At 47.3% G+C, this 15,740-nt stretch overlaps 2 protein-coding genes across 2 annotated transcripts; one reads left to right on the top strand and one right to left on the bottom strand.

The window, feature by feature from the left end:
* Positions 1-434: 434 nt before the first annotated feature.
* On the top strand, positions 435-2,297 carry LOC100836831. The gene is made up of 2 exons (XM_003580488.4): positions 435-984; positions 1,566-2,297. The coding sequence occupies exons 1-2, from the start codon at positions 611-613 to the stop codon at positions 2,062-2,064; spliced, it is 873 nt and encodes a 290-aa protein (XP_003580536.1). The 5' UTR covers positions 435-610; the 3' UTR covers positions 2,065-2,297.
* A 1,887-nt stretch (positions 2,298-4,184) lies between these two features.
* On the bottom strand, positions 4,185-7,296 carry LOC100831409 (polygalacturonase QRT3). Its single transcript, XM_010242109.3, has 3 exons — positions 6,600-7,296; positions 5,511-5,747; positions 4,185-5,421 (listed from the first exon to the last, which is right to left on the bottom strand). Exons 1-3 carry the CDS (start codon positions 6,834-6,836, stop codon positions 4,417-4,419), a joined length of 1,479 nt encoding a protein of 492 aa, XP_010240411.2. The 5' UTR covers positions 6,837-7,296; the 3' UTR covers positions 4,185-4,416.
* Positions 7,297-15,740: the final 8,444 nt, after the last annotated feature.

Below are 15,740 nucleotides of genomic sequence, written 5' to 3'. Positions count from 1 at the left end.
ATCCAAAATTTAGGAAAGCATCACGGAAACTGAGTTATGAAAAGTCCATAGGAATTATTTTTACAAATTTTCAGAAGTTCTAAAATATGTATGTTAAGAAGGTAACATTCTACGTGCATGTAATAATTCAAGCTCAAACTTGCATTTATTTTTAAAATATGTAAAAAGCAAATTGAAAGATTAATCATAGCATTTACTGTTTGCTACTGTATTGCTGATTTTTTTTCATACATCCCAAATGAATTTGTACTTCCACTCCTCTAAGTGGAAGTATTTTTCTAAAAAAGTGAAAGCTTTTAGGTATGATTTTTCACGTGGATTTTACCGGTTTTGATGTAAAGTGTTCTCCACCGGATATTCTCTCGCAGAAACCCGGATTTTCACATGTTTTTACCACGTCAGCCTGCGGCCGTCTCTCTCCCACACAAGCTCGCTGCGGCCTCGGCAGCCACTCAAGAGAAAGAAAGCAGCCGCTGCAAGCTTCTACATGGAACCACCGCAGCTCGTGCGAGAAGAAGACAAGCGGCGGTAGGCGTCAAAATCAGTCGGGGAAGAAGATAAAAGAATCGAGGGGGGAACGAACGAGAGCAGGAAGGACACCCAGCGAGCCATGGCCTTCCTCCTCCCCAAGCTCGCCACGCCGTCGTCCTGCAGATCGCCCCCCAATCCGCTCAAACCCCAGCTCGTCCTGCCCAGCCACGGCGGCGGCGGCGCCAAGCTCCACGGGGGTTCTGGGTCGGCGCAGGCCGCCGCGGCGCCGAGCCACCTCAACCTCAACCTCCCGCTCCTCCTCAGCGCCTCGCAGCAAGATGCCCCCGTCGTCCCTACGGCCAAGTCCACGGAAACCAAGAGCCGGAGCGTCAGCAGCGGCGGCGGGGACCCGCGGAGGTCGGAGTTCTACCTCAACCTCGGGATGGCGGTGCGCACGCTGCGGGACGACCTGCCGGCCGTGTTCGTCCGGGAGCCCAACTATGATATCTATCGGTAAGGATGCCTTTCTGTTCCCTGCGTGATGACTGTATTTTGGTCTGGTCTCTTTGGTCTGATAATTTGAGAACTATAGATGTGCCTGTAGGACTGATTCTAGGATTTGCTAGTCCATTGGGGATTAGTCATGGAGAAATCTTAGCACTAAATCGTACTAGCTCGGTACTTCCAGGAATTAAAGGTGAAACTTGGACTGAAATTATACAGCTAGGGCTTGATGTGCGGCTAATCATGGAAGAAAACATGATAAAGGTTGTCATTCATACCAGTCTCGATTCAGAAATGAAGGATAGTCTGAACTTAGAGTAATATGTCGTATTCAAGATTGGGACTGAATCAATTGATGTTCACCCACCGATTTTAGTAGAAGTTTACGCTAGTATAGATCAGTGACATTGACAGCCCATCATCAGCAGTTATGACACTATGAATCCTAGTACTGATACTAACGACTGGTTGTGGTTCTGGTCATGTCTGCCAAGCACGCTGCCTGCATAAATTTCATTTCTTGCAAACTTCTATTCTATGTGGATGCACTCAAAATGACGATTACAAATGTTCTCTACATCATATTGCAGCGAAGACATCACATTTGTCGACCCGTTGAACACTTTCCATGGGATTGACAACTACAAGACAATCTTCTGGGCTCTCAGATTCCACGGACGCTTGCTATTCAGTGAAATTGGGCTAGACATATCGCGTATTTGGCAACTGACAGAGAACTCGATTGTTGTTCGGTGGGAACTGTGGGGCACCCCGCGTGTTCCGTGGGAATCATATGGCTGCTTCAGTGGCACATCGAGGTACAAAGTCGACAGGAATGGGAAAATTTACGAGCATAAAGTCGACAACCTGGCATTGGACTTCCCCCGTCCGGTGGCCAAAGTGGGCAGCATTGCTGACTTAGTAGTTGCTGCATACCCGCCGAGTCCAAATTTGACTTTTTGGGACGTGGTTCGTACAGGCGATGGTTGCTCATGGACAAAGCTTTATCAAGCGGTGCTGGAGACTGTAGAGCGGGAAGGCGACATTCCATCAGGCATTGTCATTGAAGGTTTACTCACTTGTTCATAGGATGAAATAAGCTTCAAGACTAGTTGCTTGTTAGTGAGTTTTCCTAGGCAAAATGTATAGAAGGGTACATAAAGAACGTCTTAGAACAAATTTAGGCCAAATACATCATAGATGACTATATCTCACCTTCCTTGTTGTGTATTCTAGGATATTACTGCCACTTGTTTATGTCTTGTGGGATACAAATACAAAAGTTTTGGCAAATCTTCCTCCCTGAATTATATTTTAGAAAAGACTGCCGTGAACATGTTGTGATACACTATCAATTTTCGTCAGCAACTCTTGAACTTCTTGCCAAAGGAGCTGGGTCGTTTGAAGTGAACAAGGGCTCATTACAGACTATGAAGCATTACATTTAATAAATATTTGATTCTAGCGTATGCTTTAGAGTGAATACATATAGTATTTGAAATTGGAGATAAAGGGATGCCATTTCGGTATAAAGGCTTTGCATCATTACAGACTAGGCCACAACACATGCCCCTGTCAGGTTGCTATTCACTAAGATTGTATGCTTTCTGATGCAAGCAATGATTCTGGTGAAGTTCAACCGTTATAAATTATAAGCCTCAGTTTAAATGTTACTTGGCTCATAAGCTGTTCTAAATGTCAACGTCTGAAAAGTTGGAAGCACAAAAGTCTGTTTGCAAAAGCGAATAATATGCAAAGGGAGTCACGTGGAAAATGCATCCACTGACTTTGCTTCTGAAAGCCAAAACTATTACTATCACAGAAAGAGAGGAAGCGAAGCACCGCCGCTTTAATCCTGGTGCCATCAAGTTAGGTTTTAGGTTCAAAGTTAGTATATATGTGAAGAATACTGAATACAGAGCGCACGCAAGTTTGTTTTATGGTCAACAAATTTGTCAGTTTTTCCAAAAAAAAACTTCATTCAATCAAGTACCGTACCATGCATTGCTTCCTTTAACAAATATGTAGAACCTTGATGATTTCTTGGTACTTTCCGTATCAATTGTGACCTGACATCATCAGGGACTTGTCTTTATCAGATTATTAGCTCGCCAACAGCAATTAGTCCCCATTTCTAGATCTATTAAAGATGAAATCTAGTGGTTGGACTTGTACTCCGGTGAATTGCCAGCCCAGATAAGCTGAAGTGCTGAACAGAATCAGGTAGTTCAGACTCTCTCTTTTGCGGATAGTTCAGACTTCAGACCTTGAACTCAGGCAATTTGATTTGGTTGCACATACCTCACATTAGCTGACCTGCTTTATGAACTACTCCTATATATGTTCTTCTTCACGGTTTGGCAGTGACGTGGCGGACACCTGGCATCCATGTCACCAAAAATGACTTGTGAAACCAGCCAAGGGTGTAAAGTAGACGGTTCGAATAGTTTGTGGTTGCAAATCAAACGGTTTCAGGGTTCAAGGTTGAATCTCTGAGTTCAGAGTTGAGAAACAGACTTATTTTCTATGTAAAAGCTGCTGCAGGGACTTCCTTCCGTAAAAAAAAAACCCTGCTAGCTTCCGTTTTACGTGTCATTCATTTTAGATGCCAAACTGACTCTTTGCTCCTTTTGATCCCAACATGTTCCCATTTATCAAAAGAAGCAGAGAGAGACAGGGCAGACAACATTGGTGTGTAACGAGACAGGATTGACAACCAACCACACTACGATGTACAAGAACGGCTCAAGATCGAAGCAGTACGCCTTTTCCTTATTTGACACAGAACTGAAAAGCCGAAGGAATCATCGGCCGGATTGTCATATTATACAGGTCGTTCAAATTAAGGCAGTAGTTGACCCACGCCTGAAGAAATCTCAATCGAGAAAAATTGCCGGTGCGGTGCCCCAACACAGGACACAGATTGAAAACCAGCCAGACAAACTTCTGTGTGATGCTAAAAAACTTGCCAGAAAAGCTGGTGAGCTACTCGCAACGCTCTAGAAGTTCAGCAAAAAAAAATGATGATTAGCCAGAAAACTTTTGTTTGAAAAAACTAGCACGCAGGAATAGCTGGTGAGCTACCCTGCAACGCTTTAGAAAAGACGGCATTCTACCTTGAATCAGAAACGGGGAACGATTCCGCCGGCGTGCAAGAAGAATCAAAAGCCGGTAGGCTCGACATGGACGGGTTACCAGCAAAACACAGGTACGGTGTGCAAACCGAAATGATCCATTGATTCTGAATTATTTTCAGAAAAACAATCGCTATGGCCAACATTACCCTCTCCCTCAGCCAATCAACCAGATACTAAACCGCATGGAAAACAATGATACAAATTTCCTAAGAACAAACGAGTGACGCCTTGCTCACACGCACGCAGTATTTACGTGGCAGCAGGCAGCAAGAGCTTAGCAGGAGCTCTCCCAAGCTCCATATCCTCAGTCGCTGTTCTGGTCGACGAGCACGTGCACCCTAGCCGACACGGCCTTATCCGTGGCAACAACGACCTGGTTCCCAGACAGGTTCCTCAGCATGTGCCCGGGGAACGCCTCGGCAGCCACGAGCGAGTACTGCACATGCCCAATCCGGTCCGGGAACAGCAGCGAGGACCTAAAATCCACCGTCCAAACACTCCCATTCCCTTCCACGGACCCCCTGGCCGAAGTCGACTTGACGTTCATCCCGGACGCCGCGTTCTGCTGCACGTACACCTGCTCCACGGTCTTGAACGCCCCATCCAGCTGCACGATGTCCACTCCCTTATCGTTCCCGTGGAACAAATTCCCAGTCACCTGGACTCCCCTGGCCACCCCATTCACGGCCTTGAGCACCACGTTGGCGTCCCCCATGAAGAACGACCCGGACACGTGGAACAGCACGGGGTCCTCGGCCAGGATGCTGGTGTAGTCCATGTAAGAGTTGCTGATCCACGTCTGTGTCAGCCCGGGTACCTTGACGTGGATGCCGACCCCGCCGAACCCGGTGGCCTTGTTGTAGCAATGCACCCCGGAGATGGCGTTGGCGCCGCCGGTGACGAGGATCCCCGTGGCGGCGGAGAAGATGACCACGTCGGTGACGGAGTTGTCGTTGCCGTCGAGGCGGATCCCCGTGCCCGTGAAGGACCGTTCCCCGGGGTCGTGGCCCGCGGTCATGTGCTGGCCCAGGTACGTGTCCCGGACGTAGGTCTCGTGCCCGCCGCGCACGGCGATGCCGTCGGTGCCGAAGTGGGCGACGAAGAGGTTGTCGATGCTGGTCCGGAGCGAGTCGACCACCGAGACGCCGCCGCCGCGGTAGCCGCAGTCCAGCATTAGGTCCCGGAGCGTGGCGAACTCGTAGTGGTAGTCTGAGTTTGAGGACGAGGCTGTGCCGGCCTCGGCTGAGAGCTCGATCAGGTACCGGTCCGTCGGGAACTCCGATGACGCCCGCAGCGACCCGCTGTGGATCTGACACGTGTGCGCGTACCGGACAAGTCAGCCCAGAGAGTTCTCGGACACGATGTATAGTCCGTTTGCTTTTTGTTACTATATTTTACCTTGAAGTTGCCGCCGCCGGAGGCCGGTAGGGTGAGGGGGCCGTCGATGAGGTACGTGCCGCCGTCGAGGTGGATCTCGGCGCCGCCGAGGTCGGGGATGCCGCCGGTCATGGTGGCGTTGGACGGCGGGGTGAAGGCGTCGGCAATGGCCTTCTTGATGGCTGCAGTGGCGTCCGTGGCGCCGGTCGGGTCGGCGCCGTAGTCCGTCACGTGGAACACCCGCCCGTTGGCCGGAGACTGCATGCAAAGAGAGTTGTCAGACGTGACAGTACTAATAAGTTGGTCAGTGCGGCACACCGAAGCGCCGGCCATCCGGCCGAATCATAGGAGCACGAGTCGTGGCTGCCAAGCGTTTGACGTTTGTCGGGAAGTGGTTGAGCAGTGGACCAGCTGGTGGGCACAGTTAGTACTACTTTACTCCGTATTACTACCAAACTTGGAAAGGGGAAATTAAAGAACAAGTCGCTGGGATGAAAAGTTTCTTTGCTATACACCTAACATTCTTGACAATTTTGCATTAGAACTGGAACGGGTCCTAAACCTGACGATGGATTCATGCCCAAGGATCGAGAGATGGACTCACACGCACGGCGTCTCATATTGCAGCCAAAACCTGCGCAGAATTGAAGAGATGCAACGGCTCTGCTGCAGTGTTGCCCGTAGGAAACAACAACGGGAAGATGTTCTGCTTGCTAGATTGTCTTTTTTTTTTTGAGAGAGAGATGAACTTCTTTTTTCCTTTTCAAAGTGCTCCCTTTTGAGGCGAAAGGAACCGCACATTTCATTTTCCTTGCGAAAAAAGCGAAAGGAAAGAACCACCTAAAAGAAACCGACACTTCCCACCTCTGTTCATCTGGCCTCATGTAAATAATGAAAATCAAGGCAACGAACGTCATCAACCGATCCCGTATCAAGATGATCAGGACAAAGGACTCTTGAAATGTATCCCCATGAATCCACGAACAACTCTCGTCCGAAACAGAAAAGGTTAGAAGGGAGAGAGTTTGTAATTAGCGCTTGGCAACTGAAACGCAATTCGGCAGAGGGATGAGAACAAGGGAGAGAGTTTTGGAGCAAGTAATCACTGACCGTGGCAAGCCCCCTCCTGGGCGCCCCGAAGGAAGATCTGACGCTCTGCATCCTCCCCGCCGCGAGATCCCTGTACCGCCGCTCGCCGGCCCCGCCGCGGCCGTTGAATCCCCCGGCGCCGTGGCGAGCAAACGCCTCAGCGCCGCCCATCAATGCGAGAAGAAGCAGAAGAACCGCCAAGCCCCCGCCCCTTCCACCACCCACAAGAATCTCCATGCCTGATCCCTTCTTTCTCATCCTTGCTTCTACAGCATCAATAATGGCGGCGTCCCTTCCTCTCTATCTATACTTCTCCTCCTGGGCCTGGCGCCGTGCGCTTGCCCGCTAGCGCACAAATGGCAACGCTTTCTTTCCAGGCCAAGGGAGGGGTGTGTGTAGAATAAGCGCAAATATATATGACTCCAGGTGCCAGCAGCAGAGCAGGGCAGGGAAGATTAATATTCGCAGGTGAGGCGAGAGCGAGACCTGATGCTGCCGTCGCGATGGTTACAAGGCTGGCTGTTGTTTGTTGGAACTTGGAAGGGAGGGAGTAGTATTAACTGAAGGAAGAGTTAGTAGTAGGCTAAGCCAGCTTGAAGGCAATGTCAAAGGTTGCAGCTCAGCAATGGCAAACAAACCCACTGGTTTCAAAACAGCGAACCGGTCCTTGCACTTGGCATTCCTGCTCTGCCAATTTAGGCCTGGGTTTGGCATTGGACTTGGACGCCAAAAACGTCTGTTAGCACGGGTTACAAATACAGTTGGTGAACTTGGTTTGTTCTCAAGGCTGCTCAGTTAACATGCCAGTAAAATCTGCCGCAAATTAGCACGAGTCGACAGGTGTGCGTGCGATCTTAGCTAGATCCGTCCTGTCAGTGACCACTAGTATTATTATGGCTTTACTTTATCTAAGAACAGTGATCACTGTGAATCTAGAAGGGAAGGAGGAGCGGGTGGCCAGGTGGTGCGTCTCTTGGTGCGTGCACCGTTGTTTAATCGGATCCAAGGGGAGCCGATGGAAAGTCGCTTTGGTGTGTGGGGGATTGTTATTCTTCTCTGCACCTCATCCTTTGCTTCCACAAGCTTTTTTCTTCCTTCCTCTTCTTCTTTCCTTTCCTTGTGTGCTTCCTTTTGCTTTGTTCCCTCCCCATGCCTGATATGCTCCAATCTCCCCTTGGAGGCTCTACTTTGCTCTACTTTGTACTCAATAATGTGCGATTAATTAGCCTTGTCGACATCTACATGTGTGGCCTGTTGAGCACAACAAATTGGTGCTATAAGTAGCCACGTCGACGTCTACGTACGTATCTCCCGTTTGTTAAAAATGTACACATACGTACGTACGTACGTACGGGTTGTTGCAACTGCTGCATACGCAGACCGCGCGCTAGGTCGAGCGCCGTTTGATTTGTTGGGGTTCCTGCCAACTTTCCGCGTAGAACAATTCTACTAATAAAATGCTCCGTCACTAGCTTTCCTGTGATATTTTCTCCTCCAACCTAACCCCGAGTTTACTTGACCTTTACACCTGTGGAATAAAAGCAGATCATGCATGTATAAACGGAGAGGAATTTTTCGCATGCACCCGTGAGAAAGAAGATGGCACGAGGAGTGGAGTCGAGGACAAAAGCGCAGCGGAGATGCATCCCAAGCGTCCGCTGCTTGTCCGCGCGCGGCGAAGACAGCGACCGAGACCGTACGTGTCCGGACGATCGATGCGGACGCGCCCGGGAAAGTGAAAAAAAAAACGCGTTTATTCCGGCACGAAGACGAGTAGACGACGACTGATGGGGGAGCATTGTGTTCCGTGTGATCCTCTGTTGTGGCTCCCAGGTGATCCGACCGAGTGCATCGGCAGCTCAGCACGGACCCCTCGAATTTTTCCTCTCTATTTTTACTACTGGTACTTCTGTTTCTGTTCTGTCATGCGTGCGTGATGTACACGTGTTTGTAGGCCGTCGGTCTTACCGTCGCTAGTGCTACCTCAGATCTTAATATGCCGTAATTTACTACTCCCCTATATGGCACGGATTTGAACTAGTTCTAGTTTAAAACCGTGTCAATCTTTATGGAACGAAGTGAGTACAAAAGGGCAAACTGAAGACAGACAGTGGATCAGAATTTGACACTCACTTTCCAGGTGGACATTTTCTTCTAGCAGGGACTCTGATCCTCAATCGATCTTTTCTAGGATTCCAACGATGGGTGGCTTTCCGAGTGCGACGGTGGCGAGACATCGTCGATGGAAATCAAAATTCGCCATCCTTCTCAAGTCTCCGTATCTCCCGATCTATGAGGGGACTCTGATCCTCTTCCCGAAGACGAATCGGATTCTCCTGTTAGCGATTGATGATTCGCCGGTTGATGAGCGTTTTTTGCCGGCGAGGGAGGTGATTTGCGAGGGACGATTGGTCAAGTTCCCTTGTCATCATGCGGAGGTGGGAGAGGCGATTGAGGTGGACCCGATTTGTGGCTTGTCGGCAGAAGCCCGTCCCTTCCCCGACGAGATTGATCTGAGTTTGGAGGGAGGGGACGTGGATGACGAAGATGGAGATGTTCTGGGTTCGGGCGGAGCGCTCTGGTGGCTTTTAAGAGTGCTTGGTCGTTCTGCACGGGGCGAGGTACCGGTGTCGGAGGGGGAGTTTGATGTTCCGATCCTGGGAGATGCGGTCGCAACTTCTCCAGTGATGCAGTGCGGTGAGAGATCTTTGCGGTCTTACTTGCGCGCTCCGCCATTACCGACGCTGGGAGAGGTCTTGCTGAGTCAGCTGCGCCATCTGGATAGATCCTACGTGGCAGAGAAGACCGGGACGGGTGTGGTCGAACCTGCTACAGTTCTTGAGCCGGTTCGGGGAGTCCAAGTGGGGTCTAACCATGTGGGGATTCCGCCTGGGCCTAATCCACAAACCCTAAATCCGGTGGCGGCGCTGGAGACGGAGAAGCGCACCTACAAGGAGGTGCTGCTGACGATTCCTCCAAGCAAGAAACACCGAAATCGACCTACCAGGAGGAAGAAACGCATGGCAGGTAGGGGGGAGCAACGCTTCGGGCGGATGGAGGAGCGCGGGGGGGCGTCGCTTGGAGGTGGCGGCGGCTATGAGAGACTGCGCAACCCTTCACCCAGACCAGGAGGTGCGCAACAAGGGGGGCGTGGTTCATCGTTCTACACCGAATCGTACTGGAAGAAGAAGAAGCCTGTGTCGGGGAATTCATCGGCGACATCTTCGGTGGTGACATCCACCAACAAGGTACAAAATCCTGAGCCTGTGGTAGCGGAGACGATAGTGAAACCAGTTGTGTGTTACAAATGCGATCATGAAGGGCATAATTCTAAGGAGTGCGACAAGGAGGTTCTGTGTGAGATTTGTGAGAAGAATACTCATGTCTCTGCGCGATGTGTGTGGCCAACTCAAGTCAAGCCGGTGATGCAACCAGTGGGACTTGGGGCTTCAGATCTGGGTTTCTTCAGGGCCCTTCATGCTAAGACTAGGAAGGTTGAGACAGAATCCACGCTAGGTCTGATCATAGTGAAGAAGGGATCTCTGCATCCATCTCTGGTTCAGGGTGGTCTGGAGGCTCAATTGCCCTGGAAATGGAGATGGAATGTGGTACAACAGGGCAAGAATTTACTTGCTCACTTTCCTTCCAAGGATACTCTGGCTATGTTGGCTGATTTTGAAGATTTCAAGTTCAAAGGGACAGAAACTTATATTAAAGTGGAAAGGGCTTCACAAGATGTGAAACCTAAAGGCAGGATGCACACTATTTGGGCAAGAGCAGAAGATGTTCCAAATGAGATGAAAAATTACAAGGGGATATGTGAAATTGGAAGCTTGATTGGAGCTGTGGAGGAAGTGGACATGCAGATCTTGCAGGAGCTTGGTGTGGTGAGATTTAAGGCACATGTCAAAAGTATCAAGAAAGTAACTTCTGTTCAGGAGTTCAGTATACCACCTTGGTTCTTTGATATCAAGTTTTCAGTGGTCTGTAGTGACCAAAGGAACTATGGCTGATGGCAGCTCTGGGAGAACTACTATCAAGAGGGGTGCTAATGGTAAAGCTGATGCTTCAGGAGGGGGGACAAGGAGTCCTAAGAAACCTAAGTAAGGTGGAGGTTCTGGTATTACTGGATCTGGTAATTCTGGGAGGCCTACTCCTACTGTCGCTATGGTACATCAACCTGTGGTTCCTGTGACTATGGGATCTGCACCTGTTGTGCCTCCTTCTGAAGTGCATCCTCCTGTGACTTCCACACCAGTGGGGTCTTTCCCAGGTCATGATGAGGTGGAAGTGGCAGGAAATCTACTTGCTGATGACAAGGACAAGGATGAGGTTTTGGGAGAGCTGGGAATGAATATCTCTGATGATAGTGGTGAAGAGAGACTACACTTTTCTCACGAGGAGGAGGTACCTGATTCTCAGGAGTCCTTTCAGACCAAAGTTGATGGTGTCATGAATACTATCATCACAAAAAAGGCTGGTGGATCTGAGAGTGCTAAGGAGCTGAATTCTGAGTCAGGGGCCAATCAAACCAAAAAGCAGATGGGTGAGAAGGCTATGCCAAGGAAGAGTGACAGACTGACAGAGCAGGAAGATGAAGACATGACACTTTTGGCCATGAAGAGAGCTGCTCAGAAGAATGAACTTGCTGGACGTACTGGTATGCTTAACCCTTTACCCACAGTTCTTAATACTAATGACAATGTGTTGTTAGATATGGCTGTTAGATTAGGGGTTAAATGATGTGGCTCATTCTGCTGATTTGATTACAATTATTAAATCTTTAGAAAATGCTAGAATGGATTTGTTTAAGGAAAGCAAACTTAATAAAACAATGTCTGAACCTGTTGCTGATTCTCAATTTCAATTGTTACATGAGGAGCTAGAGGAGCTCCTTTCTGATAGTGAATCTGATTCTGACCAAGATGGTCAGCAAGAATCTTTGATTCAGACTAAGGGGCTGAAAAATAAAAAGATTCTTAAACTGTGCTCCCCTGTTTTTAGGGTTGAGCCAGGAAGAAAAAGGGGGAGACCCCCCAAATTAAAAACCTGATTATGTCTGGTCTCTTTTGGAACTGCAAGGGGTTGGGACGCCCTGATAAACAAAGGTTCCTTAGGGAGATGGTAATGGAGTTAGGATGTCATTTCATTGGCTTAGTAGAAACCATGAAATCTGACTTCTCTCCTCTTTGGTTCAGAAATATATCTAGACCTAGAACTTTTAATTGGCATAGTATCCCACCAACTGGTAGATCTGGTGGACTGTTACTAGGTGTCAATGAGGATGCTTTTGAGGTGCTGGATATTGAAGCTGGAATACACTTTATCAGAATGCTTATAAGAGATAAGAGTTCTGGGAAGAAGTGGAATCTTGGTGTGGTCTATGGACCAGCACAGTTAGAGTTTAAGGAGGGCTTCCTGACAGAATTTGCACAGCTGTGCAATAAGTGTCAGGAACCAATGATCATTGGAGGTGATTTCAATATCATCAGGAAAACCAGTGAAAAAAACAAACCTTGTGTGCTTCCAAAGTGGAGCTTCATCTTTAATTCTATTATTGAGACATCTCGTCTGAAGGAGCTTCCTTTACAAGGCAGAATGTTCACCTGGGCTAACAACTTGGAGGATCCTACTTTTGAGAAGTTGGACAGGATTTTAGTTAGCCCAGAATGGGAACTGGTATATCCTTTAGCAACTGTTTCTGCTCAGAACAGAGAACTGTCTGATCATACACCTCTGTTCCTAGCTAGTGGTTTGGATCCTCCCCACTGCAATGTGTTTAGGTATGAAAACTGCTGGATAGAGAGGGTGGGATTTCATGAGATGGTAAGAGAAAGCTAGCTGGCTCCAACTTACTGTCTACATGATATAGACAAGTGGCGGGAGAAGGCCAGGAGGATGCGAAGACACTTGAAGGGGTGGCATTTCAATGTTGAAGGAATATACAAAAAACAAAATAAAGAACTCATGTCCAAGCTAGATATGCTGGACAAAAAGGAGGAAACCACTCCCTTGACAGTGCCTGAAAGAACTCTTAAACTAGATTGGGATATTTCCCTTAAAAGAATTATGAGGGATGAGGAGCTGAAATGGAGACAAAGATTTAAAGAGAAAGGTCTTAAGGATGGAGATGCAAACACAAAATACTTCCACTTAAAGGCTAGTGGGAGAAGAAAGAAAAATCACATTTCTATTTTACAGAATAATGGGGACGAGATTCTTGGAGATAAAAAACTTAGTGGAGCATGTCACTAAGTTTTATAAGGATTTGTTTGGACCTCCGGAAGTGACCTCACTCAGAATTGATGGGGTTGAATGTGATCAAATCTCACAGGAGGACAGGGAGATGTTGATAGCTGCTTTCTCTTTGGAGGAGATTAAAAAAGCAGTTTTTGACATGAAACATAATAAGGCTGCAGGCCCAGATGGATTTCCTAATGAGTTTTATCAGGTTTTCTGGGATGTAATTAAGGATGACCTTAAGGAACTTTTTGATAAATTCCATGCTGGTCATTTAGATGTTGCCAGATTAAACCATGGGATCATATCTTTGATTCCAAAAGTACCTGATGCAACTGTAATACAGAAATTTTGGCCCATCTGTTTACTGAATGTAAGACCTTAAGGAACTTTGTGATAAATTCCATGCTGGTCATTTAGATGTTGCCAAATTAAACCATGGGATCATATCTTTGATTCCAAAAGTACCTGATGCAACTGTAATACAGAAATTTCGGCCCATCTGTTTACTGAATGTAAGTTATAAAATACTACAAAGGTTTTGGCAAATAGATTGGGACTGCTAATTTCAAAGGTGATTGTTGATACACAGACTGCCTTCATTAAGGATAGACATATCATGGAGGGTATAGTTCTATTGCATGAGACAGTTCATGAGATTCACCATTCTAAAGGATCTGGTCTGCTACTCAAAATTGACTTTGAGAAAGCTTATGACAAGGTCGAGTGGCCTTTTTTTGTATCAAATGATGCAAGCTAGAGGGTTTGGAGATGTTTGGTGTGATTGGATCATGCAACTTGTTAGGAGGGGGGGGGGAGTTGCAGTTAAAGTGAATGATACTGTAGGCCCTTACTTCCCTACCTACAAGGGAGTCAGGCAAGGAGATCCTTTGTCCCCACTGTTGTTTGACATCATAGCTGATGGTTTGGCAATGCTTACCAAGAAGGCTCAAAGGCAGGGATTAGTAAATGGGCTTGTTCCACATCTGGTGGAAGGAGGGCTAGCTATTCTTCAGTATGCAGACGATACTATTTTCTTGCTGCAAGATACTTTGGAGAATGCTAGAAATCTGAAGTTCATCCTGTGTTTGTTTGAGCAAATTTCTGGCTTGAAAATAAATTCCATAAGAGTGAGATTTATTGTCTTGGAGATGCAAAAGATAGAAAAGAGATGTACCGTGAGATCTTCACTTGTGGGGTGGGTAACCTACCCATTTTCTATTTAGGAATCCCAGTTGATGTCAAAAGATTAAACAACTCTAAGTGGAAGCCTACAGAAGAGAAGGTGGAGAAGAAACTTGCTGGTTGGAAAGGCAATCTTCTATCAATTGGAGGGAGAGCTGTGTTGACAAATATTTGTCTTAGTAGCATTCCTTTGTACATGCTCTCCTTCCTGGAAGCACCAAAAGGTGTGATCAAGAGATTAGATTATTTTAGGGCAAGATTGTTATGGCAGGAACACCAAGAAAAGAAAAGATATCATCTAGTAAACTGGCCCAGCATTTGCATGCCAAAGGACTGTGGTGGCCTAGGGATTTTAGATTTGACAGCAATGAATCAAAGTCTACTTTGTAAGTGGTTATGGAAGCTAGAAACTTACGAGGGACTTGGCAGGAGATGTTGAGCAAGAAGTATCTGAAGAAGAAAGTCCTCTCCCAGCACTGCAAAGGATCAGGTGGATCCCATTTCTGGCAGAGCCTGATGGGGGTAAATGAGATCTTTTAGCAGTTCACTATCAGGAAGATTGGGGATGGAGCTAAAACTCAGTTTCCTAAATTATATAGGATTACATTTACTAAATATGTGACCGTGAAGGAGGTTAAGGAGAAAGGCATGGCATGGATCCAATTTAGAAGAACTTTGTATGGGGAGACTGAGGAGCATTGGCAAGTTCTGTGCCAGATGGTGAATAATGTCCAGCTATCTACTGAGTCAGATACTGTGTGCTGGCGACTGGACAGTAAGGGGATTTTCACTGTGAAATCTCTATATCTTCAGTTAAAGGCTAGAGCTGTGATGGGATATAAATTCCTTTGGAAAATTAAACTGCCATTGAAGCTTAAGATCTTCCTATGGCTGATGCTCAGAAACAACATTTTGACGAAAGATAATCTCCTAAAAAGGGGATGGACTGGAAATACTCAATGCCACTTTTGCTCAGCCGATGAATCTGTTGACCATCCCTTCTTCAGATGCTCGGCGGCCAGATTCATCTGGCAGGTGGTATCTTGTGCCTTAGAGCTTAGAACAGCGCCTAAGGATCCTACTGATATGTTAGGCAACTGGTATTACTCGTTTCCAGCAGACCAGAGGAAGCTGCTACGGTGCGGGGCAGCGGCAGTAATTTGGACGATCTGGAAAGTTAGGAATAATGCCTGCTTTCGCAATACTTTTCCTAGTGATCCTGCAGCGCTTGTGTTTGCGATTTGTAACACTTTATCTACTTGGGCATGTCTACAGAAAGAAACAAAACGAAGAAAGCTGAAGGAAGGGATTAGTAGAATCAAGATGGTGGTGAATGAGGCTTACTCCAGAAGCCATGGATGGAACCTGACGCGTCGAAGGATTATGGCTTAATGCCCCAGCTGCAGTGGTGTTTTGCTGTTATATGTTTGGGTTATATGCTTTGTAAATGAGCCTCATTTATGCCGGCTCTTTGATTTGTGCTTAGTCTTTCTCTGTTGCTTATCATGACAGAAGTTTATGTCTGCTCCGATAGAGGGTGGCATGTTTTTCAGTTTCCTTTTCGAGTCAAGTGATGTGGATGCCTGCCACGGGAACGGTACGGCAGGCACGTACGCACACGGCTCCAAATAAGAAAACGCTTATTACAGCTAAGCTAACACAAGAACAACCATCTGACCGACAAGCGTCTCTGGCTCGATCGACAAATCCTAGTGAAAAGCTTAGAACAAGTATTTC

The sequence above is a fragment of the Brachypodium distachyon genome, chromosome 5 (genome assembly GCF_000005505.3).
Source record: "Brachypodium distachyon strain Bd21 chromosome 5, Brachypodium_distachyon_v3.0, whole genome shotgun sequence".
NCBI lineage: Eukaryota > Viridiplantae > Streptophyta > Magnoliopsida > Poales > Poaceae > Brachypodium > Brachypodium distachyon.
This window is presented reverse-complemented; position numbering and strand designations above follow the sequence as displayed.